This window comes from Rhizomucor pusillus (genome assembly GCF_041956525.1).
Source record: "Rhizomucor pusillus strain CBS 183.67 unplaced genomic scaffold VTP01scaffold_19, whole genome shotgun sequence".
Taxonomy (NCBI): domain Eukaryota; kingdom Fungi; phylum Mucoromycota; class Mucoromycetes; order Mucorales; family Lichtheimiaceae; genus Rhizomucor; species Rhizomucor pusillus.
This window is the reverse complement of record NW_027192161.1, coordinates 74,183-102,146: the sequence shown is the minus strand read 5'-3', so window position 1 is coordinate 102,146 and position 27,964 is coordinate 74,183. Positions and strand designations below refer to the sequence as shown.

The window sequence follows — 27,964 nt, the reverse complement described above, 5'->3', positions numbered from 1 at the left end:
ATGGCAAACACCACCCAGCAAGCCCAATTAAAGAAGCGGAAACGCACCACCGAGGGAAACAAACTCAACAAAAAGAAGCAGATCGTCGAGGAAAACAAAGCAAAAGTTGTCGAGGAGGAAGCAAAGGAGTTAGCTGACGAAGCAGAAGAGATCTCGGCTGAAGCAGAGCAGGATTCTAAGGAGAAATTGCAGTCCACTGACAATGCCGCGCAGAAAGATCAAAGCAAAGAGCAAGAAAACAAGAAGGTGGCTGATTCATCCCTGACAGACGAGAGTAAGTACAGAAGCTTAAACAGGTGCATACATCGTGTTTAAATTTTACTGACGATTTGGTCTGCGGTAGATGGAAAGACGCTTGACTTTTCTTTCGAAAGTCTGGACTGCTGTGAAAAGACAAAGAACGGTATCAAAGATATGGGATTCACAAAGATGACAGAGGTGCAAGCTCGTACCATCCCTCCGCTCATGGCTGGCCGTGATGTTTTGGGTGCTGCAAAAACTGGATCTGGAAAGACGCTGGCTTTCCTTATTCCAGCTATCGAAATGCTGTATAGATTGAAGTTTAAGCCTAGAAATGGTAAGTACATTATTTTCATTTGATATACCATTGTGTGAATTAAACCACCTTTGATCTGCAGGCACCGGCGTTATTATCGTATCTCCAACTCGTGAATTGGCTTTACAGATTTTTGGAGTTGCAAAGGATCTTTTGAAATACCACCAACACACATTCGGCATTGTCATTGGAGGAGCCAACCGTAAGGCAGAAGCAGACAAGTTGACCAAGGGTGTCAATTTGCTCATTGCCACTCCTGGCCGTCTTTTGGATCACTTGCAAGTAAGTGACATTTGAAACTTTGAATATAGCAATAGGTCGACTGATGATCCTTTTTAGAACACTCGTGGATTCGTTTTCAAAAATCTCAAGGCTCTCGTTATCGATGAGGCTGATCGTATTTTGGAAATCGGTTTCGAGGAAGAAATGCGACAGATCGTTCGAATTTTGCCAAAGGAACGCCAGACGATGCTCTTTTCAGCTACACAAACCACTAAGGTATCCGATCTTGCACGGATATCACTCAAACAAGGACCTTTATACATCAATGTCGATGAGAAGAAAGACACTTCAACTGCTGAGGGATTGGAACAGGGTTACGTCGTATGCGAATCCGACAAACGTTTCCTCCTTCTCTTCACATTCCTCCGTAAAAACTTGAAAAAGAAGATTATTGTCTTCTTTTCAAGCTGCAACTCTGTTAAATACCATGCCGAACTCATGAACTACATTGATGTACCGGTATTAGATCTCCACGTACGTTTATTCAACGATCTTTCAGCAGTCCAAAAGTAACTAACGTTTGGATGGTTCTTGTAGGGCAAACAAAAGCAACAAAAGCGCACAGCTACATTTTTCGAATTCTGCAATGCTGAGAAGGGCATCTTGCTGTGCACGGACGTAGCTGCTCGTGGTTTGGATATTCCCGCTGTTGATTGGATTGTTCAGTTTGATCCTCCAGATGATCCCCGTGATTACATCCATCGTGTCGGTCGTACTGCGCGTGCTGGCGGACGAGGCAAGAGCTTGCTTTTCTTGCTGCCTAGCGAGCTAGGTTTCCTCCGATACCTGAAACACGCCAAGGTCCCACTCAATGAGTATCAATTCCCTGCCAACAAGATTGCCAATGTACAGAGTCAGGTAATGCATATTAGAGACAACTTTAGTGGATAAACTGGTTAAGCTGACAATCTATCACTAGCTTGAGAAATTAGTCGAAAAGAACTATTACTTGAACCAGTCCGCACGCGATGGTTTCCGGTCTTACCTTCAAGCGTACGCGTCCTTCAGCTTGAAAAAGATCTTCAACGTCAACGCGCTGGATTTGACCAAGGTTGCAAAGTCGTTTGGATTCAGCGTACCTCCCAAAGTCAACTTGAGTATAGAAAGCTCAAAGAAGAAATAGGTCTTGCATTTGTTTTCTCTGCATCTCATTTTTTTTTTCAATTAAACAATAATAGTCTTTGCATCCTTTCGAATACCAATAGGAATGGAATATGCATAAATATGTATCTCTACTGCTGGTCAATCGTAACAACAGAATTTTATCAGTCTGCTTCTACCATGTGGAAATATACGATTGCTTTACTTATTGCAAAGTTAAAGGTGAAAATGGGATGTTTGATATGCAATAAAGGTATTGTATTGCTAGTAACTTTCGAGATCCAGCACGATTTGTGTAAAGGACGTCAGTTGCGGAAGACCAGTTGAGCTTCGAGGGACATTCTCTATGCAGCACGTTAAATACATTGGATATTCTCTTTTCTTATTCCAAAGTTGTATTACCTTGCTTTTTGGGTATAAACATTCTTGCGTTTTCATCATATTGCCATCCTTCGGCTACCAATGCTTTTACATACGTGTAAATCATCTTGTATTCGGCCCAAACTCATTTGATCCCTTACCTGAAATCAAATCGTTCTCTGACAGTCCAAAGTAATGCACGGCATCTTGTAATTGGATATTGGTGTACGCCTTGCCGAGCAGATATAGGAGACTTTTCCGCACAGAGTCTGTTTTCGACATGCTTGTTACCAAACAAATCCAGTCGAAGCATCCATGTCGTATATAAAGAGTGCGTACCTTTAATGTCTGCTATGATTGAAGACAGGAGAGGTGACCATGAGTATCCATCAATGGCTGCGTAGAATTGACTGTAGTTTCTTTGCCACAATGCTGTGCACACGTTCCAGATGGCGTTAATTTCGTCATTTTTCTGTCCTGCAAGCAGTATCCTTTTCCACAGGAAACGCGCAGAGTTTCTAGATATATCTCGTCAGCGACGAATGCAAAGTAAATGCGTGTAAACCGACTTGGTTCTTACAAATCATTAAAAATAAGATATACAGCGAGCTGAACAGCGTATACTTCGCTCATACTGCATCGCACCTCGCCTGTCGCGTTCTGATCGACAATCGGTTAAGAATGGCGCAGCGGTCGAAAGGTATTGTTCTGTGTTCATTACCAGGAGCTCGAGTTCTTCGCAGACACGCAGGGTTTCGTTGTAGTTCCTTGTGCTGATGGCTGTCTGTAACTGATCCATGTTGACGAAGTTCGGGACTTGCATGTGTGTATTTGTCCCAAAGCAAATAAAACAGGGAAATATGCCACTGCTTTTCGCAAAGCGGCTTCGGGAATAAAACCGTCAAGACATGTCCACGGAAACTTTTATCTCTTTTCCTTTCTTTATTGTTGTTTTATACAATGTTCTTTAAAGCGCTGTTGGCACAAGGCATCCTTGCCACGTGTGCCTTGGCCGTCTCCAAAGAATTCCTGGATAGCATCAGCAATGCACCTGACAGCGTTGTTGCACAGAGTGGAGGTATGCGAGTAGGTGCGGATAACGCCATTGTCCCCGATGCATCATCCGAGCATCCTTTGGTGATTGCCCATCCCGAGGACCAGCCGCTCTGCAAGCCAGCGCAGCCTATCGAGCCCTCGCATCCCGTACAAGTCATGGACGGCTTTGAGACTTTTGTCTTGGCGAATATCAACAATCCTCGAAAACTGGTAGTCGATCCAGCTAACCACGTCTTGGTCATTTCTGGTGGCCAAGGCGTGTATTCAATCCGGATGGACAGGTGCGGCAATGCCGAGACGCTTCAGATCCTTGGATCGGATCAATTGGATGAACCTATCGAGTCGGGTCTCGCCTTGTTCGATGGACACCTTTACGTAGCAACCGCAAACTCGGTCTGGCGCTACCCTTACGTCGATGGACAGCACACGCCCTTGGAAGCAGGTGAGCGAGTAGTTTTCAACATCAATCCAAACAACAAAGAAGCAACACCGGATGTCTCGATCGACCCATTTGGCCACGCATATATTCCCCGGACACCTACAGAGTTTAGCGATCGAGTAGCCAACACGGAAGCAATCCTCAAGCGATTTAATTTCCGGGCTGTTCCCGCCGATGGATACGACTTTGAGACTGACGGTGAAGTTTATGCTGTCGGCACAAATATCAATGGCATCATGGGCTTCGATGCTCAAGCAAGACTCTGGGCCATCGACGGTCCATTCGACTCTTTCCGTCGAGCTGATCTGGGTGGAGGTCAGTTTATCTGCACAGACGCCAGTTTTCGTTTCAAATTACTTACATAGCAACACGTTGTCTTTCCAGATATTGCTCCTTATGCTCTCGCAGAAGAACTCAACCTGTTCGAATTCCCGCACAAGGCTTACGGTTTCCCTTACTGCTTCACAGAATATGATCTGTCGACGTTTACTGAACAAACAAAAGGAAAGGGTGCACAGTGGGTTTGTATCTTTTCCTTTTGCTCTTCCCTCTGCTCCCCCCCCCCCAAAAAAAAATGAATGCTTGAAGCTAATCAACTTTTGACAGGGCCACCCCAGTTTCATGAACGATTCCGTGAATATGGACGAGTTCTGCCAATCCGACGATAGCAACAGGAAACCTGCTGTACCATTGCCTCCCAACTCGCACGCTTCTGCGCTCTATTTCTTCATGGGCACATTCTGCTCTGTGGGTGACGCGCAAACTCAGGGAACATCCGTTGGCCTTCCTTGCAACTGGACCGATACCCCCATTGTCGCGTACCACGGTGCATCCGGCGAAGCTGCGGGACACAGCGTAGTGCACTTGCCATTTGATGATCTCGGTCACAAACCTCGATGGGATAAGCCCGAGGAAATCATTTTCCAAGCTCAGGAACCCTGCACTTCTTCCCAAGGATGTATCTCGCCCACAGGTCTTGCTGTAGATGGCTACGGCCGCTTGTTAATCAGCAGCGACGAGACAAACGAGATTTTTTTGGTGACCCGCGTCTACAACCAAGAAGCTGCACAGATGTTAACGGATATCGATAACGCAAAGGAGGCGGCCAAGGAGGCAGCTGAGGAAGCAGCTGAAGAAGCCAAGGAGCAGCAACTTAAAGTGCAAGCAACAACGGAACAAGTGACGGAGCGAAAGAAGTTGAGGAAAAGACAGCCAAGGAGCAGAAGAAAGTAGATAAACAATGTAAATGTATATCCTCGCACATACTACAGGGAACTTATACAAATATATAAAGCTGTTCTGCTGCTCTTTCTTTTTTCCTTTGCAAACAAATGTTTGTGCCATTGCATATTAACTCCGAATATCGTCTATTCTGCGCTAACTTTGTATCCGTTTCTGAAATGCATGATCGCCAGGTGCCAATAACCAATCCACACTTTTCACAATCGGTAAACTGCCAAATCCGTATTTCTAGATATTTGCAAGTGCTTTGCCTTGTTAGGATGTATACATATCCATATAAACCTTTAAGCAAAAACTGTATGGTATGTATTGAATCGAATATAAATAGTGCGAGGGGTATTATGACGAAGAGATGCTACGATAACCTAATCGTCTTCGAGTCCAGATCTTGTACACAAAGAATCCAACAACACCGAGAATGCCAGAACCCAATAGGGAGAGACCGGTTACCAAGACAATAGACCATCCCCACGGCAAGCCAAAGAATCCGCGCCGGATGGGGATCAAGACGGTATCTGTTTGCAGGACACCTCCACCAACGCCTCCGTATGTCTTACCCATTCCTGTGACGCGGGCAACGGGCCCGTTTGACTGATCCTTGACGGAAATCAAAAGTTCGCCGGTTTCCGTTTCTCGCATTGTCAGCTTGTCCTTGTCAGAAAGCAATGTAGGGTACTCTTGAGAAGAAGAATATTCACGCAGCCATTTGTCTTGCCAGCCCACCGGTATAAGATGAAGTTTAGCCACGCGTTCCAGTTGATACTGATCGGCCAACAACGCTTCAACGTCAATGTGGGCAAATGCAGTGTCGGTGGGAGCTAGCAGGATATATTCTTGCTTATCCAGCATTGGTAGAAGCCCAGCTTTCTTTAGCAACTCTATCATTGTATTAGCTTCCGTGCCTTCAAGAATGTCCTGAGCTGTGATTGTGACATGTGATGGCACTTGGACCCGGTCCAGCTTGTGTACAACACCGTTGCGTACAAGAATATCTGCTGTTGCTACAGATCCTACTTCTGATGGTGTATCAGGACGGCCTACTTGAATTTTTCCATCTTCGGTTGGATTTACACGCAGTGTTGCATTGGCTAATGTTGTCACTTCATGAGTCTCCGCCTGCATATCTTCCTTGTAAAGCAATGTTTTCGCAACGTGATAGCGCAACACAGTTTGTAGATCTTCCTTTCCAGCAGGATGGACCAGATATTTGGCCACCAAGCCGAGTTCTTGAAACGCATCGTTTGTGGGAACAAACATCGTGATAGCTGGGGTCTTCTTGATATCATCTGCAACCTCGGATACATAAAGAGTGGCGATAAATGTTGATAGCTCCAAATCAATAACCAACGTTGACAAGATATCTCCAGGAAGCGCAAGTGGTTCGGAGACCGTGTAAATTACGTCGCCCTTGATGGATACTTTATGATCATTTAGAGTCAAAGCAACATAACCATGATGCGTTGTCCAACTTACCAGGCTCAGACAGAGCGCGGGAATGATCGAAACGTACAGACTTGCTCCCGGGTGCAGAAGCGAGTACCAGCGACTTTTCAGTTTCTAGGTGCACAGGAATTCTTTGCGGTGCATCGGCCAAACGTGGAGAGTGGAACTCTGACCTGAGGAGCATGCTGTCATAAAACGCATTGGTGGGCCAGGATCCATCCACAAGGTGATACTGGAGCCAATTTTTCTTTTCCTTGTTTGGAATTGCTTCCTCATCAATGCTTTCATTAAGGGGTGCAATGATGGTTACATTCCGGGTATCATCCTCCAGATAATATGCAAGCCCATGCCTGTCCATCAACGATACTAGCTTGGTAGCATTCATACCATACAGGTATTTCCGAGCGTTGAATACAAGACTTCCTGGCATCAATACATCATCCACAATATGCACAACACCTAAGAGGCAGAGTTAAAACATCGGCCCAATCAACTGATTGCTTGGCGTCTAGGCTCTTACCATTTGCTGCCAAGATATCTACTTCTGCAACGTTTGCGCCGTTCACAGTCAGTGCACTATTCTTATCCACACCGACAACCAGTGATTCGCCTGCTAAACTCTTGTCTGCATAATGGATAAATGGCTTGCACTTTCACATATCCGCTGAAATTACTTACGAAGAGTTTTGCCGCTTGGAAATGTATATCCATACAGCGGGCCATGCATAATCATAAACTTGAGCAATTGAGTGAGATCCTGCTCTCCGTACTTTGAAGTCATATATGTTTGCTCGATCGGGTTCATTTTGCTCAATACATTTTGTCGTGGGATGAAAATCGTGTAAGGTTGAGGCTGGTTCAAGATATTGTGCACGCCAGCTTTTTCCATCAAGGAATACAGCTCCTTGTTCATTTTTATGACATCAGCTGAAAAGTTACGTTAGCCTGTATATTGTATGCGTTGCTCAAAGGACAATGATTCCTTACGCAGCATAGGAGGCGGTTCTAAGACTTGATTGATGACTTGGATGTACGTCTGGTTGTTGACAAAGAGATCCTTTTCAACGATCTCAACGCCGTTGATGTACACTTTGCCGCGGCCTTTGCCCTGGTTGCCATCCTTTGTAATTTTTATGCGCTGACCAGTATCGTCGGAACCTAACAGACCAGGCCGAATATACAGCGACTCGACGAGCTGCCCGTGGTAAAAGTCTTGGCCCGTCATGCCAACAGGAAGCAAGTGGTATAAAAGGAGACTCTGCGAGACTTCCTTGTCTTTGTAGTTTTCGAAAGCACTGTTGTCAGGTGCAAAGAGAGTGCCAGCCTCCAATTTGTTAACGATCGGTACTAATCGTGCACGCTGTAAATGCTCAATGAGGAGGCCGAACCGGGAATCCTCAGACAAAACATCAATAATAGTCTTGTAAGCGAGGGCTAGCTGCAGAGTTGAAGTAAAGAGTGAAAAGATAACTAATATTCGAAAAGCATGTGGCATTTTTTGTTCTGTGAGAAAGAAGGAAGGGAACGAAAATCTAAAGTTCACCCAGCGCTGCTGCTCTTATTGCAAAGTAGGGGCTAAGCACCCAGGTTATGGTCCCTCTTGGCCCAAGAGCATATCAATCCCAAGATGGCATCGACCTAACTTTTCTCACTCTTTCACGACTGATGCCTAGATCGCTTGGCGCCCTTTTTGGTATCCAAATGCCAGTTGCATGAATCATGTCAAATTAACATCCTTACACATGCATGAAATCCTTGATGATCAATTTTGGCTTTCTTATTTATCTCGTGCATGATATCTGTACAAAACTTCTTCTATGGCTGCGACGACAAAGTTGCGTTTATTTTGAGCAATTTCGCTGGCTGGTGCTAGACATGAGACCTGTAATATACCCAGAGTCAGCAACTGTGCGAATGACTTCCGCTCTGAAAAAATGTCAACTCACCCATTGCTCTTGCTCTCTTGATTGCTTGTGCTAGCTTTCGCTGGTTCTTTGCGCTTACACCTGGATATACCGATCCCATGTCAGCTACAAGTACAAATAGTTCGCTGAGGATGCGCTGTACCTGTTACTGTGCGTGGTAAAATCTTGCCCATGTCGGATACAAAACATGAAAGCAATTTTGTGTCTTTGTATTGATGGAGAGGGTTGATGTCGAATTTGTCAAAGGGATCTTCCTTTGGAGGGTCTGGCTTGTTGCGACGACGACGTAGCATCTCTTGATATTCGGCATCGTTCAAATCGCGTGGGTGATAAAGGTCGCCAACTTTGTGGAATTTATGGTAGCGCTGTGCAGGTTCCTGCAATGGCCTGCCTTTGTCCTCTGTCAAACAATGGTGAGCATTTACAGTCGTATATTAATAGACTCAATTGTTCTAACGTACTGATAGCAGATTCCAAAAGGACGTTCAGTGTATCTTGTTCGAGTGCTACATGGTTTGACAACTGTCAGATTGGGCTGTTGGTTCAATTGGCGAATGCGGGGACTGGTCTAACCTCTCTCACGCTGATCTTTTTTCTGATTCCATTTCGTAGAAGTCGAAAATGTACGTTGTGCACGTACACCAATTGTAAGGGTCTGCGTTAACCGAACTCGAGAGAGCATTTAGGTTTTTGTTTGAATAGGAAGATATTCAGAGGGGAAAATTCAACTTAAAAGAAGGCGGGACTGCGAAATTCATTGTTCCCCGAAAAGAAGCCCAAAATCAGGACGAAGTACTTCAACCGGTGTAGAGAGAAAAAAAGGATGGTCTGGATGGTATACGGCTATGTATTTGGATTGGTGATAGAAAAATGAAGAAAAGGGTGAAATAAGGTAGTGAGATGATTGATAATATTAAGTTAAAAAGAATTTAGGCATCAACGTTTTCTTGCTCTTGAGCAGGTCTCTGCTTCAGCACGAGATCGTTACCGGTCATACGGCGGTAGATATCTTTGACGTTATCGCAAACGGTCTCAAAGTGGGAAGTAGCATCGTAAGAGCGAGAGATGTAGACTTGGTCAGAAGTTCCATCAGACACAGGCTCCTGTACGTCAAGAACAGATACGAACCTACAACACAATGCTGGTTAGTAACTCTAGCTGTTTGATATTGGTTAGTTGATAAATACTCACTTGTCGTGGATGGGGCCAAGGAGGTTGAGTCCGGCCTCGATTTCCTTTTCAGGATCGTCGGTCTCTACAATGGTCGACACAATGGCGAGATACATGTCCTTGGGGCAGACGTTGTGGTTGCTTGAAACGCAAGCGACGTAAACATCATGCTTGCGTCCAAGTTGGTTCTGAGGAATGACAATTTGAGCAGAGTCGGCGTCGCCTGTGTTGGGAATGGGATGCTTGAGGAAGCAGATAGCTCGGACGACACGATCGGTGGTCTTGACCTTGTCCTTCGCATAGGATGGGTCGCAAATAATTTGCTTTGCTCGGGCAATCTCGCCCTTGGATTTGACACCAACAGCAATGCCATTCTCGTATACGATCTCATCAGCAGCGCGGTCAAGCATGTAGGTACCGCCATAGATTGCGCTCAAACTAGTTTTCGATCAGGTTAGTTTAACTTTGTATTTCATACGTAACAATCGTGCATACCGAGCAAAGGACTGAGGCAATTCTCCCAAACCATGAAGAGGGTATATGTAGGGGCTCTTGCCATAGCGGGCCATGGACGCGACATACAAAATGATCTTGTCAATGGTCTCGCGAGCAGGCTTCTTCAAATAGTCGTCGTCCAAATGAAGGGCCATGGCGTGACCAATAAAGTCCTGGGTTCCAGGCTCGAGTCCAAACTTCTCGTAAACTTCGACCATGGTGTTCTTGTCAAGGTCAAGGCCTGTCGCACCCAATTCATGCAATGAGTATATATCAATGATCAGCCGAAGCTAAAAATTGCCAAACTTGACGTTACCTTCATGCGTAGCTTCATCGTCATCCTTCCAGTTCTGGATGAACTCAAAGAACTTTTGCAAGCGGCGCTTCTCGACGACGCCGACCAAGGAGGATGTGATAGCCTCGGACTCGCTGGCAGGGACCTTGGAGATCTTTCCTTCGCGGTATACAAAGGATCCAGAAATTTGCTTAAATTCCAGGTACCTCGTGACATCGGTGTGTGTCAAGAATCGGACGATTTCTCCGTTAGCCATCATGAACTTTGGAATAAGGTCAATGTTGTAGTCTCGGTCACGACCCAGATCGGTAGGAACGGTTTCGTTGGGGCGATATTTGCGGTAAAGCTTAGAGAAGCTCAGAGGTAAGTTTACGCTGCTGTTGCTGCTGTCAAACCTGGTATGCGTTACGTACCTGGGTCAAGTTGAGTGAGGCAGACTCGCCGCCGTAGTAGTCGTTGCGGTCCATGTGCAGAACCTTCTTCCCCTCGACCGAGAAAATACCAGACAGAATGCATTCTGTCAAGCCGGTTCCAAGAACAATGATATCATATTGCTCGTCCTGGAGGGGAAGTTAAGTCAGCTCCTGCTGCTGCAATCTCGGTGGAGCGAGATGGCGACGGCAGCTTACCATGTCTGTAAGTGCGTGCAGTTAAAGTAGAGTGAATAAACAGAGAAGAAGAGTAAAAAAGGGATGCGCCAGCTTCCAGTTTTATACCTTTTTTGACGGGCTGTTCTTGCAGAACGTGAAACAGCACGTTGGCGTGCCCTATTTTGTTTCTCCGGTAGCAGCAGCGCAGGAGGTTGAAAGCCGGGGAAGTCCAAAAATGTTAACAATGAACGTGTGTCGGCTATTATCAAGCCTGGAGGAGCATAGCCCTCCTCCAGACCGTCAAACAGGACTTGCTGCAGTACTGGAAGTTGAATTTGATCAGAACCAGCGAAAATGGGCCACCTGTCGTGACCACGAACTTGAGCAACTTGACCTTGAGTGCTCAGAAAGACAGTAGAACATAGTTTTCATTCAAAGAGGTGTATTTATAATTCTTGCTCCAATCGCAGCCTATCCAGTACTACATCGGTAATTTTGTCCTGATCGACCATCTCGAGACCTATCTGTTATATACGCACCATCCACAAGATCGATTACACTGGGAGGTTAAGCCGTCTTTCTGAACACATGGACCAGTGAACGACACGGTTAAACTAGGCAACGAGCTGAAACTAGTGATGGATAAACTCGTCGTTTTGGGCATACGGTCTCCTCGAATATGCGGACTCATTGTTAAAGGTATTGTGGATATTTTACCATCATACTCACGAGCTTAATCTCACCAAAGGCTTCAACCCTCGACAAGCTCTTGCATGATGATCTCAGACTGCAGTAGATTTTTTCCGGCCCCCACATCGCACTCCCGCTGAAATTAGGATATAGGCATCTGACATAAATAGACGCTGCCTTTTTGGTTGAATATCATAAAAGCGTTCACGATGGTGTCATTTATGGGTCATGGCATTAACGGTACATGGTTGACTATCACATATATGGCGGGGTATTAGGAGAGCTCATCGGCTCACTGTCCTTCAGCCGGGTTGCACTTGATGTACTGTATAAAAGTATCTCCACCATATGTGCCACTGTAGTTCTGTTGAAGATGTTGACGCGTCAATTGTCTTGTTAAGTCGATTTGTATGTTGGCTACTTTCAAATAAATATCCTTGTTGCTTGCTGCTTCTGCTGCTTTGGTCATGATCTTGCCAAATGTCAGCATGATTTTTGCTTCTTCGCCGGAATCACAGACCTACATACGAGAAATAAATAAGTAGTTGTTGAAATAATTCCGTCTATTTTCTTTGAACCTACATTCAGGATATCGTCAATACAAGAGTAGATATCAGCAGGCACCTTGCTAGCGTAGCCAGGGGGTAGGTTGGCGGCCACCCGGAATCAAAGAGCTGGCGCCTTTTAATACGACCAGCTTTGCAAGCTCCGCGGGTCTTTTAAGACATATAAAACATCCTTAGCTGATCGAGTGATTTTTGGACATTCAGCGTAGGCGATATCGATTAGATGCGAAGGAAGATCCCGGCATTCTTAAGATATCCAGACAGATGCTTGTGATTTTGAGTGGAAGCACGCATGATTCGTGTAGATTTGCCGACGATGAAGGCAGGTCGGTCTTATATTCCATCGCAGCCTTGTCTATAATTGCATGTAGCAAATGACCGTTGGGTTTTTACGGCGTTGAAATATTGCTCGAACTCGGTTACATCTCGGTCAGTCTATGGGTGCCAGGTCTGCATAAATTGTCTAAAAGCGCAAAGTAGGGGCGACTAACTGTGCCATACTGAATAAGCTGTACATCACGAATGGAATGAAAATTGACAAATCATGCCGGCGGACTTCATAGGCAAGGATATTATATATAATATATTATCTTAACGATATGGTACGTTGCCCTGCTTCCTGTCATCCCACCAACAATACTCCTCCTCCATGTGCCATTTTTTTACGCCGAGGAACAACCATGTCAAGAAAAGGTCTATTGAATTAGCTGAATAGTTTTCTTTTACCGTGTTTATTATTTTTAAATACCATCCTCATCTGTATAGTTATGTACTCCTTTTGTCCTTCTAAGATATACGATGATAAATTGATTGAACTCAAAGGATTGATTTCATGGATCATCCCCTGTCTCGTTTGACGATTGTTGTAGTAAGCTTCCATTATAGTCCATTAGTATATCATCCTTTTATTTTCCCCAGTTTATTTATATTATGATTCCAATAAGGTGATTTATATCATCATCCTTTTACATCTGCTTCAATACGGCATTTCTAGAACGACATCACGAAACTTGGTATACGTCAAGAGAGCATCAAAAAATGCAACATCATTTTTGGGAAAGCGCGACCTCTTTCCAATTGTTACGACATCTAATTTGAAATTACTACACATACACCAACATTTGAGGTGTGCACTGTGCCACGACCCCCAAAGAACCATGTTTGTCCTAGTGCAACCATGTCACATGTCTTTATGTCTATTATGAGCTCATGCGAGCTGTTGTCAATTCGGCACTTGGATGTGCTGCGTTTAAAAGCCCGAGTATTCCATACACACATACACACCCATCTCACGTCAACAAGAAAAAATGAGGTATCCAACCTGAAGGGACCTGTCAAAGCTTCTCACGTGTCTGTGCAAATTGCATCCATTCCGCTGCAGAGTGTCACTGTGAAAACGTCGACTGCTCTGTCCCATCAGCCAAGCGCTATGTTAATAGGTGATTAACAACATCGTAGCGTCAGTGGTGAAAGGGCGCTGGTGGCATTTGTAATAGCTAACAAATGGCATCACCCGATACTGGACTCGTAATTATCAAATGCTTTCAAATCGCAAGCTTGGCGAAAAAATCTCCTTTTTATCCACCCATCTCGTTTTCACAGGCAACGACAACACATTCTAGTACAATGATAAACAATAACAACGGATTTCATGCGTAGCTGGAAATCATTTTACCGTACGGGGAAGCAAAGAGTTCAACGATGCAGACGAGAATAAACAGCACGGTGTAAACGGTTATTTCTGCTCCAAGTGATACACCTACTTTACCTCTCTCTCACTCTTCTCGTTTTTTTTCTCTTTTATACTGTGTTGTCAGTCAACTCCATCTGTGAACCTATCAATGTTTCAAAGAGAATACATGACTTCCAGCCGCAACGATTCCAAGGATGTGCGTCGATACAGGCTTTATATTGGAAACGGCAATTGGATCAACCTCGACAAGAAGACAACTGATGATCTGAATGAGATCTACAAAGCTGGCGTGCCTGCATGCTACGAACTTGCACCGGGCTTGTTCATCGATATCCTTCCGAACGATGTGGATTGCAACAGCAAAAATACTGATCTATCGCGGCTTATGCGCGTTGATCTTCATTACGGTCCCGATCATCCTCCGAGCCAACAACAACAAGAAGCGACCCAGCAGACGCTGTCGAAATATGTAAAGAATCTTTTGGAGAGCCAGGGCATCATCGATGCGTTTCCACCACTCAAGAAACCCGATGATTTGTTGCCCTTAGTTACCTCGCTACCTTCACATCGACACCTCAGCATGGTTCCGGCGGCAACGTCCTCCAATCGAAGAGCTAGCCGTGTGTTCCGTTCTTCCCGCGACGAAGAAGACCTCGGGCTTGATCTTACCTTACAGCCTCTAGCTGATCCATCCTCTTCCGTAACCTCTCTGTCGTCGCTGTCATCCACAACCAGTTCAAGTGGCGCGAACCCTCGTCGTCAGAAGCGCAATAGATCGTCGTCCCGGCGCAAATCAAAGGCCGATAGCAAAGCAAGCAGGGTAAAGTCAGGTTCGAGCTTACCGAAGACACGTCGACGGACGGCATCGAAAACAAGCACGGAACCCGTCCCGTTGTCCAGCGGAGACGTTACCCGAAGAAACTCGCTACTGTTGGATTCGGATCGCAACCTCGGAGGAGGCAACGATGATCAGGGCCAGCACCAAAGACCATTAGGTGATGATATGCAAGGGAGTATGCTAGGAACGTACTACACTTCATCAGCAGTCGACTGGCCACCTGCTCCCCCGCTGAACCTGGACTATCGCAATGCACAGAATGCACGGGCAAGGCTCTATGCCCATCATCATACTACTCCTTCCGGAGCTGCTGCCGCTCCCGCTGTCGGCCCAACACCTCTCGAATCTCCTACTGGCGTATCAACTCATCATGGTTCTGGAGTTGCTGCTGCAGTCGAGTCTGCCCAGTGGTCCTACTTGCATGCAGGAGAGCACAAAGCTAGCTATGATCTGGATAACCTCCATCGTCTCGACATCCCGTCTTCTAGCGACAGTTTTGCTGCAATTTCTTATTCACACTCTTCAATGCTTCCATACAACGGCCAGCAGCAGCTCACTCATGTCCATCGATCTTACCAGTTTCCACCTCCTTCGTGCGAGCGGTCTACCATGTTTGTGGTTGCTGAAGGCACGAACATATCCCCAAGCAATAACAGCTCCAGCAACCAGTCCTCCTTCTCGAACATGTATAGTAACTCACTGCTGACTCACCACCAAGAACACCATATGCACAGTTTCCATCACCAAAGTCTCAACGATGCATCATCCCTCCTTACTTCTTCGCCACCCTCCTCCTCTTCAAATGCCACCACACAGCTTCATTACATGAATAACCAGTCGTGGACATCGCCTTCTAGGGACGTCTGGAACATGGGAATCGAAGGAACAAACAACGATGATGCAAACACTGGGGACAACAGTGATCGCGATGCCACAAACACGGGCATCGACGTGGGTCACTATGCAGGTATGCAACCCCACCTAGATTACAGCCATCATTTGGTGCTGAGCCCTACAACGCACCAAGACGAAGGCCAGCAGCAAAATCGACATACATCCTCCTCCAAGTCATCCTTGATAATACATCACAATAGCGATATGCAGATGGAAGGAAGTAATGGCTCAAACAACAGTCATCACGATGATTACACTAATCAGCAACAGCAGCAGCAGTATGACAGTACAAACTCATCTCTTCATTCGGGAGGTACCTCGACGTCAAACGCAGGAATACAATTGCAAACGCATACACCCTCACAGTCTGCAGCAGCAGCAGCAAACATGGTCATTGATGAAAACATCCTATCCTCTGAATCTTCACCTCGTCCAAGTAGCATGTAATTGCAACAATAAAATCCAACCATGTTCAAGTAAATTCTCACATAACTGCTCAGCATATGAAGTTCGTTTTCTTTTCTGTAAATAAACAATAAATAAAGGAAGAAAATTACAGTGGTATCAATAACTTAGAATCGCAATCGTAATTGGTACAAGTTCTCGACAATGCTGCACAGCTTTTCTCGCAAGTTCTCGGCAAATTGCCTCCACGGCAACTGAGTTGTATCTCTCTTGGCAATCTGTTCTAGGCTTAGCACGACCATTTGCGCCTTCTCCAGATTCTTGATACGAGCAAGATCCATGATGAAATCGCTCACAGTTTCCATATCCTCTGGTTCTGGACCTTCGGGGAAAGCGCTCACCCATTGACGAAACATATCTCGAATCTCCTCCGTGCTACTGTGGCCCATTAACTTTGGATCCAAGTCTTGAAAAGTCTTGATATTCAGCAGCCGTGTATTCGTGTCCATGAGCTAAATTTGCGTCAGAGGATACTTACGATGACATCTTCTTTATCATGTGCAATGACTTGCCTTTGACCATGCTTGACGAAAATGCTCATTCCGGATCGTACGAGCCTTCTTTTCCTTCTCACGTCTGTAATCCTCCAAAAGCTCTCTTTGCATTTCTATAAAAAATCATTTGTCACCATCGGTAGATTGCTATTCATTACATTTGCATATTTACCTGGAGGAAGTTCACTCCAAATATTAGGATCCCATGATTGCGTAGCTGGCAATGCTGTGCCCCCCTCGCGAACCGTATCCTGTCGGCTGCTATCATTGCCTCTGCCGTCGTTGATACCATCCGGTTTGGATGGTGGGAACATTTGCGTGAGAGTAAACCCAGATTTTGACGAGGTTGTAAACCTCTTGGTTCTGGACTTGCTGTTACGAGGACTCGGAGACGTCGAGGTCCTTGCTGCTCGTTGAGGTCTTGGTGGTTGAAGAGCAGGTTCCGATACCGGGCGTTCATCATCCGGAGCAGGGGATGCCGTTCTTTCCCGTTCTTTGGAGTATGCTTCTAATAGTTGGTTCCGCATAGCTTCAGGAAGTGCCAGCAAGGCAGATGGGTCCAGTTGCGACCACGGTGGCATGTCTGTCTGGGATACGAGCTGAGCGTCGTTGTGAGCTGATGCATGTTCCAGCGGTTGGCTTGGTTTTGCTTCTGTTTCTTTTGCAAACGCTTGATCCAGCTGGCGGCCGGGCTGTTCTTGAATAGGTATGTCCTTTCCATCATCTTCTTCTTTATCCTTTCCCTGAGCATCTGTTTCGTGTTTTTCCACGCCGACAAATGTTACATCATAACCATCCAACACTTCCTTTCGAACTTCTGGAGGCAACTCGGCAAAAACAGCTGCATCCACCGTCATTGGGGGCTTGATTTTTGGGGCACGCGTTTCCTCACATTGCGGTTTTTGCGGATGCTCTTGTGTCGTTGGGAGCTTCCTGACTGGAGTCCCGGTGCTATGAAATTGTAACGTTTGTTGCGTATCTAAAGCAAACATCATAAGCATGATTTGGATATTTTGATTGGATAAAATAAGGACATACGTCGTGGAGAGGCATCTGCATCCGTGTTCAACTTTTGTATTTGAATACCAATTCCTGTACACTTATCGTCTTAGTTTCCGCAACGCATTACTTATCCAGCTTTTTTCCTTTCTTACCTCGCAAATCTGCAACCTCAAATCCAAAGGACTTTAACATATGATAAGTATGTTGGAAAACGACTCGCGCTTCATCGGTGTAATTATCCAAATTGACAGATTTTGAAAAGCTGTCGCATATACCGCACCCAAGCAATTTTTCTGCTTCTCCAGCATCCAGTTTGCGTCGAAGAACCTATCTGACTGACATCAGCTTTCAAGTCATGCAATTACACCTCTCAATCTTACCTTGACAGTAATGTTCTTGCCTTTCTTTTCGACTTTTTTAAGCCGATCACTCACTTCCTCTGCAAGCCCTTTTACAAAATTCTATATAACATTTGAATATTTGTTGTCGTTCTCGAGCAATGTCTCTGTGGCGACTTACTTCCAGCTGTGCATCGTTTTCAAAGCGCACTCCCCACTAGATGATATTCATTGAGCAAGGTATTTCTAATCGAAAAAACATTCTTACATACGTTGACTTCTGCGCTAACCGATTGTCTTGGTTGATCCATAACAAGCGGTCGATTATCGATCCCGCGTGCATAATTGTACAACATGGATCCAGTCTTGTCGCCAAATTTTTGCTGCAACTCATACAGTTTCAGCCGTCGAAGCTTGCCCACTTTGCTGATGCCCATTTCGCCCAGTTTTGAGCTCATTGAATAGCCGACACCGGGTAGATCTGCAACATCCGTTGTTTCCAGCAACTCATCGATATTATCTGCAGTGCAATGGTACTGACCGCAAGGCTTGGCTTTGCGAGTAGCCAATCTCGCAAGCAAAATATTGGGTCCAATACCAATGCTCGCTTCGCATTTTGTCTTGTCCCTAATTTCATCCCGTATCTTTTTTGCCAAAGCCTCTTCTTGTCCACTGTTCAGCTGCGTGATATGCGATGCCACTTCGATCAGTGCTTCATCTACACTAACTGCCTGAATCTGGTCAGCGTATCGAAAAAGAATTTCGTAGAATATCTCGGAAACAGCCTTGTATTTTTCGAATTCGTACGGAATGACTTGCAGTTTGGGGCACTTGCGTTTCGCGTATCCGATCTGCATTCCGTTCGAGATGCCGTAGGACCTTGCAATGTAGTTACACGACGCTATGTCGCTTGACGATCCCTCTTTTATGCCTTTGCTGTGAGAAACTGCGACGGGCTTGTCTTTTAACTCGGGGCGATCAAGCAGTCCAACAGAAGCGAAAAAGCAATCGAAATCCACGTGCCTGTGATAATGTATTAATGAAACGGCCAAATCCTGTTGTTATCAATCGATATACATACATGATAACCCGTACACCATCTGTTCGTTTCCGTTTTCGACTTGCAACTGGATCTGACACCTCAGGATATTTCTGCTCCATCTTGCGAACAATTTCTCGCATCTCTGCTTTCCAAGTCGAAAGATGATGTAGACGTGACGATTTGTAGTACTTTTTTATGAAATCTGGATTCAAAGTTGTCGTTTCTCGGTTCCACTTTTTGGCGAGTAGCGCTGCATTCAAATCTTCGCCTCGCAGGCGATGAGGAGACGTTGCCGAGGGTGATACATGTCGAGATTTGCCAGGTGAGTGTAGCTTCGGAGAAGCAGGTGGTGACGGGGATGGCGTAGGTGTGCTCACGCGTCGTATGCTTTCAGCATCTTCCTTTTGCATATCCTCGAAAGAGCGTTTCGATGGTGAACGAGCAGTTCGCGGCAGGTCGCTGGACACTTTCGAAAATGATGAGGACGATGCGGCTGCATTAACTGAGGTCGATCCAGATGGAACAGGCGCGGCAGAAAATGGAAGCTCTTTCTGACCTGAAGAGACAGCAACAGTTCTATATTGGGCCCACGGTAAGAGTTTTCCAGCTTTGATTGAATCTGTGATCCAACTAGGTTTCACAACTTTGTACGCCCTTAACAAGGTTTAGGTTGGTTTGCATGAACCCCAAAACATTACAAGCCTTTAAACGTACCTGAATTCCTGCATCTTCGAGTTTGTGAGATTTGATGCAATGATATGCGTTACATTAGATTTGACCACTGCAAAAGATACGTTACTAAATGTCATTTAACAATTACAAAGAAATGCTGTTACTTACAATAGTGCTGGTAATCCCCACCATGTTGAATAATCAGTTTGCGTAGTTGGCTCTGAGGAGGATCAGTGTACCCGTTAATGTATATAGAGAGACCTTCGAAGATTCTATTATGGTCTGGTACGCTCTTGTCGTCTCTAAGAATGAGGAATGAGTTAGCACCTCGTTAATTGTTCTAGTTCTGGTCGTTGCATACAACTCCATTTCCTGATCTTTCAGCTTGGCTTTCTTGTGCTGCATGTACTTTCGAAACTCGCCAAACTTGATTGCTCCATAGGGATCAGACGCCATGGCTGCGAGACGGCAACGGGTGACCTGGCAACCGAGTATACTCTCAGTAAGTCCGCCTGCCTGTTTTCCAAGCAGCCAACCTCCCTTCAAGCTCAGTCAATGTATTGTTACCGTCCAAACGCCAAGGCGAACGTAGCCGGCACATTGTTGGATCAAGATAAACATGATATATCATATGCTTTGAGAGTCTAGCAGCATCCTCTTAATTTTGGCATTAATGTTAAGGTGTATATCGATATAGTTTTAGCGAGACCGCTAGTATTTCGATCCTTTGAGTTTCAAGCAGCAGACTTCCCGTCGTTCTTTTTTGACACTGCGGAATATATAGCTTTCTTTCTCACAATGCTGATGGAAAGACAGCCCCCGCCTCCAATAGACGACGACGATGCAGAAGCCGGGTGCAAACTCATGGACTCGTTTGCCATCTTCATTCAGCTGTGTCTAGCAGCAGCTGCATTCTCGACGCTTATAATTAAACGACAACGGGAACAGCCACAGCGACCTGTGCGCATATGGTATGAAGCTTGGCAGGAATGCCACCACCGATCCGCACGAGCAGCTAGCTAAAACTGGAGAAAAAAATCTCTTATTATTATTATTATTCAGGGCGCTCGACGTCAGTAAACAGCTTGTAGGAGGAATAGTTGTACATAGCTTGAACGTTATGGCATCCTACTTTTCTGGAGGGAGTCTAGAAGGACAGCAAGCGAATCCATGCGTCTGGTAATAACGTGAGAATCTTTTTGTGGGAAAGCACCACGATACTTACATGGAAGAGTTGCTAGGTACTTTTTAAACATTCTAGTAGACACCACGCTCGGCGTGGGTATTTTGTGGGCCACCCTTTCGGCATTCCAGTTTGTTTTGATCTATCGATGGCAGCTGCCCGGTTTTCAGAGCGGCGTTTACGGCGATCCACCGCTGCAAGAACAGCTCAAGCAGTGGTCGAAGCAGCTCGCAGTCTACATTGCTAGTCTGACGATAATGAAGTTGATCGTCGTTCTATTATTCCATCTTTGCCCATGGCTCTCAGATCTGGGCCGCTGGGTACTAGGATGGACCATGGGCAATTACAAGCTGCAAGTGGTTTTTGTCATGCTCATGTAAGGTTTACAACACTATTAATTTCACAATGCACGTCGTGCTAACTGAATCTCTTTACCCTGCAGTTTCCCGTTGGTCATGAATATTATTCAGTTTTGGATCGTGGATACCATCGTCAAGCACAAGTCTGGCAAGAAAACCATCCGATTATCACACGATGAAGAGGAGGCGGAAGATATGCTTATAACTGACGATGAGGATGAGGACGACGACGATGCTCGAAATAGATTTGCGAATGCTTCGAGACCGTTTTTGGAGAATCTCGCTGGATCTAGCGACAATTTTGCCCACACCCAGCAGCACCAAAAGATACCCGATACTTACAATCATGGCAATGAAACATATCGCAGCAATCCAAAAGAAGATGCATTGCTGCCATCACCCTCGATATCTCCCTCGCCGTCAGGCCATAGTCTCCATGAATTAGGATCTAACGACGCAAGGCGCACTCCGTAATGATACCAGTTTGTTGTTTATCCTTTTTTGTCACACCATCCGTCTTTTTGTATCCTTTGTAGATCAATGGTAAAATGTCTCAAACCATGTGAGGCGATGAGACGTGTTTATATGTGTATTTTCATTGACTTTTTGTTACATTGTTACATTCATCCGCTAGCGTTATTTCATGTTGATGTGCAGATAACCTTGCTGTCTCATAGAAACTGTCGATACTTTCGTCTTTGCCAATTGGACACAGTGCTCCTGCATTTTCTTCGTCAGATCTTCCAGGTCCACCCGTCTGCCCTTCCAGGTAGGAGATCATTAAATTGTTGAGCAATTCTGCTTGGGTTTCCTCAAGACTACTTCCTTGCGACTCGCTAAAGCTGAGCCACTTGTCTCGCAGTTCACTGTACAATGCGTCATCAGCCAGATTCTCTGGGCCAATAATAACGTGCACCAGTTGAGAGATACGCAGTGCATCTTCCAGACCTCTTGTCTGATAGGCAGGATTTATGGCTTTTGTGTAAGCACGTTCATTTGATAGCTGTTGAAGTGTACATTATTTAACTTGTCTCCGCTAATCTGCATTGGGAGGCCTACCTTTATACACAGTCTTCCATATCTTGTTACTAACGACTGAAATCCTACCCTGTCCAGCTCGGCAAATTTTGTATCCACCTTCAATTGTTCTTTCCACCCTGCTTCAGATTGCTTGAGGTTTGCAAAGCTCAGCAAAGACTGCAAGTAGTCTCCGTTTGTGAAGAGAATTAATGCATTGGCTGCAGTGAGCGCCAGCCGACAGAAGGTGTCATATTCTGCCCATGCACGTTTCAGCTTCTCGTCTTTTCTTGCTTCTTGTTCGTTTATACGCAGCTGTAATATACAATAAAGTGAGCAGGGAGCCCCGTGGTATGTCTCACTTTAAAGCAATACCGTATCAAAACTTCTGTTGGTGATGTAAAACACATATAAACGTTGCAGAGACGCCCTATCTTTGATTTTTGCTAAGAATAAATCAAAGCTTAGATACAAATCAATATCTGTAATCATTCTCAATCTATCCTGCAGCAGAAATAACATACCTCTGCAGGAGACGGCTGTCATCGCCTTCAAGCTTCTGAGCTTCTTCGATCTTCAAATTAACCAATTCATCCAGATTTCCAGAGGCGCCTGTATTGTATTCATATCTTTTTGCATCGTACTCGTACTCGCCATCAAGAGTTTCACTAGAGTCGTTTCCTTCAAAATTTATCGACACATCGTCGTTTGCAAAGCTTGCGTCAGGTTCTTTTGGGAATGTCGGGTTCTCGGCGTATGCATCTATTTCTCTTTGAAAGTCTTCGTTGTCTCTATTCACAAAATCCTAGGGGATGTTGCGCGATATTCAGGAATATGCTTTCTGGTATATGTTGCTTAGTTTTACCTTTAAAGTCTCGGGTATAGCGCTCTGCAGCTGTTCTCTAGAGAACGCTGGGATATCTCTGTCAGTGTATACAAGGGCAAATGGAGGAGTGTCGTCTTGTAACATCTGGTCGTCCGTTACTCGTTCCACACAAGCATCGCAAAATCTGTACCAGCCGCCGGATTCGTTGGGTATATCCATTAACAGATTTTCCTCCGCAGGTTCTACACGGATATATGCCCAGTAATGGCCTGTGCCACTCATACCATCGTGATGGAAAGTAGCGCGTAAATCGTACGGCTTCTCCTCAAATTCTGGAATATCAAATGCTTCTTGAATTTCCTTCAAGTATTGTTTTTCTTGATTTTGCAGTTCTGGCGAGCAGCAAACATATCGTTAGAGTAGTGAATTTGAGAACCTTAGGTTGATAACCTATACCTTCACATCGCCGACTGATAGCTTGTTTGACACCGGATAAAACTGAGCGAAGAGTTTCTGCAAAATTAGGACTATCTTTTGCTTGACTGAATTTTGGACTCTCTCCTTCAAAGTACGCCATCGTATTATCCAAAATATCGCGTGTATCGATGCCGCTGTCATTCTATTAAAAAATACAAGTTAATATACACAGAATTCCCATCCATTCTGGTTCCTCCGCAAGAAAGGGACTTACATTGTTGCAACTCAGCTTTTCTCTTTCATTCCTCAGCTGACGTATTTGCTTTTTTAAATTATCAACTTTCTGATAACATTGGAGCGCCTTGTCGGCATTCTTTTGCAAATATCGACCGAGATGTATCGTCCTTTCAACCAAGTATCTGTCGTCAGAGTTGTTGCCTGATCCATCATCGCTTTCGGCTCTGCTTTCCAGTGTAATCATCAAAATTAGTGGAATCTTTTCAAACGTCGTCAGACGTAATCCGAGTTCCTCGTCGGAAGCCTCGCTGCCTTGGTCGCTATCTACAGAGCTGCTGCTTACAACGTCTGATCCGCCGTACACCATCGGGCCAAGGCATTCGTGGAAGCTCCGCATATATCTACTTGTTCCTAAGGTGTAAGCTAAGATGGTTAAAGATGATGTAGTCTGATAAAAAGGTGATCATCGAGTCATCAAGTATTAGAAAAAAAGGATATCAAGTAGAAAATCTCCTCGACTTCCAGATCTCTGCCATCTTGCACGAGAGCTCGCAGCAGGAAGAAGCTATCAGCCTTCTAGTTAGTAACTTGATTTTATAAGCAATATATCAAGAGACATACTCTTTGAAGGTAGAGTGAATCGATAGTTTGGTTGGATCAGCGTACTTTTCGGCATCCGCTAAACTGTTGACCAGCTTGTCCACAAAAGCTGTAGTGGTGAAGATCAGTAAATTTGACTAGCTCGAAAGCAGCTAGTATTTCATGTCATACCATCGACCGTCATATCTTGTAAGTTCCAATTGTTGCCGGACTCGTTAGATTTCAACATTTGAGTTAGTTGCGTGACATTTCCGTAGCGTCTTTTTGATAACGACAGGAAACCAAATAGCTTTTGCAGCTCAAATGCAACTGGGTCATGCAATGGACCGTCATTAGTATCGCTTGAAACCATCAAAATCTTGTAAATACCATACCTCTTGCGCTGGTAGGTACGACTTCCAGCTCCATAGCATCCGGCTGTACGTGTCTCTCGGTCCAAATATCGTTCATAGATTCTTCCAAAAGATCAACATCGATGCTTATGTTCTTATTTCGGTTTGACATGTAAGGAGGAATCTGTTCGCCGTTTCCTTTCCAATAATTCATTGGAGAGCCCCAGCTGTCCGGTGACGGTCGATATGATAAAATGGCGTGTTGAAAAGCATGGATGTGATACAGCGTTTGTAAAATGATTGGTGCATATGGAAAAGAATAAGCTGGTGGGCGCAGGCCTACTGGTCTTCGAAGAGTGTAAGCTGGCATTTCTTTGGACTCGTAAGTATGAAATACACATACATGTCGTTTTGCGCTGATCGATCCGCTGGATCTTCTGGGTCTATCCACCACGTAACAGATGGTTCTGCGTAAGACGTTGAACTTGGCATTACCGGTGTATCCCATCCAAGGTTCCGATCCTTTGCAGACGAGTTGATGCATCACGTGAGTAAATAGGAACCACATGCATGTAAGCATGGGTTGCTTACATTTGAACTGAATGGGACAACGCTCCACTGCGCAGGATCATACTTTAAGGCTTCATTGAGATCTGACGTGCTGCGGCTGTATGTATTTCGGGAAGAACTTGCATTATCTTCAGCATGCATTAGCAAATTGTACAACCATACTGAGGACATCAATTCCCTACCGAAGTTGAAGCTGCCACGGGCTGAATTAACGGAGGAAGCTTCATTTTTAGTATCTGCAGTTTGGAAGTTAGGTCCGTCCCGTTGCTCTTTGTTTTCTTCTGAATTTGGTGTATCCTGCCGCTGGCTACATGAGTACATTTTCCACCATGCATGTAGTTTCTAATCCCGCCTTTGGGGACGATTGTACCTCAAGTTCGCTCTCGCTCTCGCTATCAAGAGCATTTCCAGAAAAAATATAGTCTGCAGCCCGGGAGACGTCATAGTTGTATCGCTAGCAAACCACGACAAATTTATTTGAAGCCGTTTTCGTATTGTAACCGGTATTCTTAAACTTACTGATAATGCTTTGACGGCTTTACTTCTGCTGATGCCCTAAAGCGATGGGATGAGTTTCTGTTGCTGCAGATCCCAAAACGAGTTACCGAACTTCTGGAAGCTCAGCAAGGTTTTCTCTTGCTCAGCAGTGTAGGAAATCTCCCGCGTAGCCCCAGCCTCTCCGTCGCTACGTAATACACGCAAACAGTGTAGTTCAAGTTGACTATATCCTACATACCAAGTCTTGAATGCGGGCGATGGCCTCCTCAATGTCGTCTTGATCAAGCATTGTTGCAGCAGGTCAAGAAAGGAAAGTCCACGGCGCAGTTGATCGTAATTTTCGGACTTGTCTGTGGGCGATGATGGTGGTGGTTTGCGCACCATCGGTCTGCTGGTTGCTTTTGTGAACACTCTGCAATAAAACTCAGGAGGCTGTTAATTATAATTTACGAAATGGATCTATCAGTATGAATAAGTATTCGCATGCTCAATGAATTTTTGCTTGGACATTTGTATCATGCAAGACGTGGATTGCTGATCACAAGGACCCCCGATAAACTTTCATGTCGTTGAAGACAAGCCCTTTTTCCCTAAATCGTGCGTTCGTCAGCAGCTTTTCTTTTCTTTTCCCTCTTTTATTTATTTCAATTGGTACTCTCTTTTTCTTTAGTGCAAATTTTAGTGCAAATGAAAAGCGTTCTATCACACCGTCACTCGTTTCCGTTCCTCACGTTAGCACCGTCGCTCACGTCGACAGCCTCCGCCATGCGTCCAGCTGTGCTACACAAGGAAGCAGTGAGTTCTTCGTTGTTTCCAGAGATAGAGCAGCTGGAGCCCAGTTTTTCGAGTCTTGCTTCCATACAGCCAGAACAGCCTATGGATGATGATGATGATGATGATGGGAACACGCAACAACGCGGAGTATTTCAGGAACTGAAACCCGATTACATTGAACCGTTTATCAGTCCATTGACGGAATCAAACCTGAAATATCACACTGGATCTGTAAGTTTGTGTGCAACTTTAGGGAGCAGAGAAGCGCGCGGTAGTTCAAAGAGAACAAGGCTCATTTATGCAGCGAACAAAACTGTAGTATCCGCCAGCAAAGGAAACTCGCCAGCAATTCGTGCAATCTTACATCCGCTCGCAGGCATCCATGCTAAAGCTTGAAATAGAGATGCAGCGGCAACGCAGAGCCGAGATACGCTCGCTTATTCCGCTGGACACACGTTCCATAAACGACGAGGTGATCCAGGACGACGAAAATGAAACACCCCTAAATGTTGCACAGAATCAATCCACATTCAACGCAGAATCGAGCAGCCCCTCGCCAGAGAAAAAACGAAAAAACAAGAAAAGATGGTACAAGTTCTTTACCCGACTGATTGGCGGCTACCACGAGAAAAAGCCAAAACCGTCAAGCTCCAAGCCAATAACCAATCCTCCACCAGCAGCGGCCGTCGATTCATCTACAAGACGCGCTCGATATACATCTTGGGCACCTGGAATGACCTACGAGCAGTACACGCAGAGTAAAAACGAATTAATTGAAAGTGGAATGTTCGCCTTGAGCAATAGGAATATTGCACGCGGATTTGGAGGAGACAGGATAGCCTCAATGATATTTTTGCTACCTCCCAGTCATGAACATGAGGAAGCAGAAGAGCAGCAACAGCAGCAACAGCAGCAACAACAGCAACAACCATCATCGTCGCGGCAGCCTTCTAGCAATATACACAACAAAAGAGACTCTACTGTGTCGTTGTTTGGAACTTTCAGCCCCTCCAGCAGACGATCCAGCAAAGGTTTGTCGACATCTTCAGCTCCGTTCAATCGAAAAAGAATAAGCATTGCATTCTCACCTCGGCTGGATTCTTTGGAGGAGGAAGAGGACAACAACGGCGATCCTTTCCATCGCAAAGACGAAGAATTCATGGCGTTCAGGTATCCACGGATGATACATAGGCAGGAATTACGCGAAGCTGCTCTTCGAATCTTGTCCTCGTCCGATTTCTCAATGTGCTCCGATATGGATGTCGATGATTACCATTCAAGCGAGGCTGTAACACTCCAGTCTGGTTTTCGCAACAATCGTTCGAAACCAAACGGCTTCTCTAAACGGTTTTCAGATCCTGGACTAAGAGTAAACACTTGCTCATACAATGTACGGTAAATTTGCAACACTCCTTACAATGCTGTGGACTCTTCGCTTGTAGCTTTTTTGTTTGTTATTTGTATTCAACCCTGATGTATCTGTTATGCTAATAACTGCTATCT

At 45.2% G+C, this 27,964-nt stretch overlaps 14 protein-coding genes across 14 annotated transcripts; 5 read left to right on the top strand and 9 right to left on the bottom strand.

Annotated features, from left to right (window-relative positions):
* VTP01DRAFT_3903 (uncharacterized protein) lies at nt 1–1,961 on the top strand (the record flags this gene model as incomplete). The annotated part of the gene is made up of 6 exons (XM_069382526.1): nt 1–274; nt 344–577; nt 639–838; nt 896–1,312; nt 1,376–1,696; nt 1,758–1,961. The coding sequence occupies 6 exons, from the start codon at nt 1–3 to the stop codon at nt 1,959–1,961; spliced, it is 1,650 nt and encodes a 549-aa protein (XP_069235837.1).
* Nucleotides 1,962–2,203: 242 nt separating this feature from the next.
* On the bottom strand, nt 2,204–3,122 carry VTP01DRAFT_3902 (uncharacterized protein; the record flags this gene model as incomplete). The annotated part of the gene is made up of 6 exons (XM_069382525.1): nt 2,204–2,283; nt 2,342–2,404; nt 2,461–2,568; nt 2,639–2,817; nt 2,880–2,959; nt 3,021–3,122. The coding sequence occupies 6 exons, from the start codon at nt 3,120–3,122 to the stop codon at nt 2,204–2,206; spliced, it is 612 nt and encodes a 203-aa protein (XP_069235836.1).
* A 137-nt stretch (nt 3,123–3,259) lies between these two features.
* VTP01DRAFT_3901 (uncharacterized protein) lies at nt 3,260–5,027 on the top strand (the record flags this gene model as incomplete). Its single annotated transcript, XM_069382524.1, has 3 exons — nt 3,260–4,109; nt 4,179–4,315; nt 4,401–5,027. 3 exons carry the CDS (start codon nt 3,260–3,262, stop codon nt 5,025–5,027), a joined length of 1,614 nt encoding a protein of 537 aa, XP_069235835.1.
* A 348-nt stretch (nt 5,028–5,375) lies between these two features.
* Nucleotides 5,376–7,974, bottom strand: VTP01DRAFT_3900 (uncharacterized protein; the record flags this gene model as incomplete). Its single annotated transcript, XM_069382523.1, has 5 exons — nt 5,376–6,454; nt 6,510–6,938; nt 7,000–7,104; nt 7,158–7,406; nt 7,467–7,974. The coding sequence occupies 5 exons, from the start codon at nt 7,972–7,974 to the stop codon at nt 5,376–5,378; spliced, it is 2,370 nt and encodes a 789-aa protein (XP_069235834.1).
* A 346-nt stretch (nt 7,975–8,320) lies between these two features.
* On the bottom strand, nt 8,321–9,086 carry VTP01DRAFT_3899 (mitochondrial 37S ribosomal protein bS18m; the record flags this gene model as incomplete). The annotated part of the gene is made up of 5 exons (XM_069382520.1): nt 8,321–8,361; nt 8,426–8,485; nt 8,547–8,804; nt 8,866–8,910; nt 8,978–9,086. The coding sequence occupies 5 exons, from the start codon at nt 9,084–9,086 to the stop codon at nt 8,321–8,323; spliced, it is 513 nt and encodes a 170-aa protein (XP_069235833.1).
* Nucleotides 9,087–9,333: 247 nt separating this feature from the next.
* VTP01DRAFT_3898 (uncharacterized protein) lies at nt 9,334–10,996 on the bottom strand (the record flags this gene model as incomplete). Its single annotated transcript, XM_069382519.1, has 6 exons — nt 9,334–9,532; nt 9,596–10,012; nt 10,070–10,310; nt 10,386–10,710; nt 10,778–10,924; nt 10,994–10,996. 6 exons carry the CDS (start codon nt 10,994–10,996, stop codon nt 9,334–9,336), a joined length of 1,332 nt encoding a protein of 443 aa, XP_069235832.1.
* A 940-nt stretch (nt 10,997–11,936) lies between these two features.
* VTP01DRAFT_3897 (uncharacterized protein) lies at nt 11,937–12,868 on the bottom strand (the record flags this gene model as incomplete). Its single annotated transcript, XM_069382518.1, has 2 exons — nt 11,937–12,164; nt 12,842–12,868. The coding sequence occupies 2 exons, from the start codon at nt 12,866–12,868 to the stop codon at nt 11,937–11,939; spliced, it is 255 nt and encodes an 84-aa protein (XP_069235831.1).
* A 1,201-nt stretch (nt 12,869–14,069) lies between these two features.
* On the top strand, nt 14,070–16,082 carry VTP01DRAFT_3896 (uncharacterized protein; the record flags this gene model as incomplete). The annotated part of the gene is made up of 1 exon (XM_069382517.1): nt 14,070–16,082. The coding sequence occupies one exon, from the start codon at nt 14,070–14,072 to the stop codon at nt 16,080–16,082; it is 2,013 nt and encodes a 670-aa protein (XP_069235830.1).
* A 125-nt stretch (nt 16,083–16,207) lies between these two features.
* VTP01DRAFT_3895 (uncharacterized protein) lies at nt 16,208–20,104 on the bottom strand (the record flags this gene model as incomplete). Its single annotated transcript, XM_069382516.1, has 12 exons — nt 16,208–16,552; nt 16,613–16,707; nt 16,767–17,573; nt 17,633–17,686; nt 17,749–17,923; nt 17,977–18,057; nt 18,116–18,151; nt 18,207–18,957; nt 19,016–19,630; nt 19,691–19,757; nt 19,817–19,950; nt 20,010–20,104. The coding sequence occupies 12 exons, from the start codon at nt 20,102–20,104 to the stop codon at nt 16,208–16,210; spliced, it is 3,255 nt and encodes a 1,084-aa protein (XP_069235829.1).
* Nucleotides 20,105–20,446: 342 nt separating this feature from the next.
* On the top strand, nt 20,447–21,664 carry VTP01DRAFT_3894 (uncharacterized protein; the record flags this gene model as incomplete). Its single annotated transcript, XM_069382515.1, has 4 exons — nt 20,447–20,619; nt 20,711–20,827; nt 20,890–21,207; nt 21,274–21,664. The coding sequence occupies 4 exons, from the start codon at nt 20,447–20,449 to the stop codon at nt 21,662–21,664; spliced, it is 999 nt and encodes a 332-aa protein (XP_069235828.1).
* Nucleotides 21,665–21,785: 121 nt separating this feature from the next.
* Nucleotides 21,786–24,084, bottom strand: VTP01DRAFT_3893 (uncharacterized protein; the record flags this gene model as incomplete). The annotated part of the gene is made up of 7 exons (XM_069382514.1): nt 21,786–22,193; nt 22,298–22,522; nt 22,583–22,670; nt 22,732–23,012; nt 23,073–23,425; nt 23,490–23,652; nt 23,725–24,084. 7 exons carry the CDS (start codon nt 24,082–24,084, stop codon nt 21,786–21,788), a joined length of 1,878 nt encoding a protein of 625 aa, XP_069235827.1.
* Nucleotides 24,085–24,295: 211 nt separating this feature from the next.
* VTP01DRAFT_3892 (uncharacterized protein) lies at nt 24,296–24,833 on the bottom strand (the record flags this gene model as incomplete). Its single annotated transcript, XM_069382513.1, has 3 exons — nt 24,296–24,396; nt 24,459–24,596; nt 24,662–24,833. 3 exons carry the CDS (start codon nt 24,831–24,833, stop codon nt 24,296–24,298), a joined length of 411 nt encoding a protein of 136 aa, XP_069235826.1.
* Nucleotides 24,834–24,958: 125 nt separating this feature from the next.
* On the bottom strand, nt 24,959–25,976 carry VTP01DRAFT_3891 (uncharacterized protein; the record flags this gene model as incomplete). The annotated part of the gene is made up of 5 exons (XM_069382512.1): nt 24,959–25,141; nt 25,211–25,492; nt 25,560–25,643; nt 25,709–25,744; nt 25,926–25,976. 5 exons carry the CDS (start codon nt 25,974–25,976, stop codon nt 24,959–24,961), a joined length of 636 nt encoding a protein of 211 aa, XP_069235825.1.
* A 398-nt stretch (nt 25,977–26,374) lies between these two features.
* Nucleotides 26,375–27,860, top strand: VTP01DRAFT_3890 (uncharacterized protein; the record flags this gene model as incomplete). The annotated part of the gene is made up of 2 exons (XM_069382511.1): nt 26,375–26,692; nt 26,781–27,860. The coding sequence occupies 2 exons, from the start codon at nt 26,375–26,377 to the stop codon at nt 27,858–27,860; spliced, it is 1,398 nt and encodes a 465-aa protein (XP_069235824.1).
* Between the last annotated feature and the right edge of the window lie 104 nt (nt 27,861–27,964).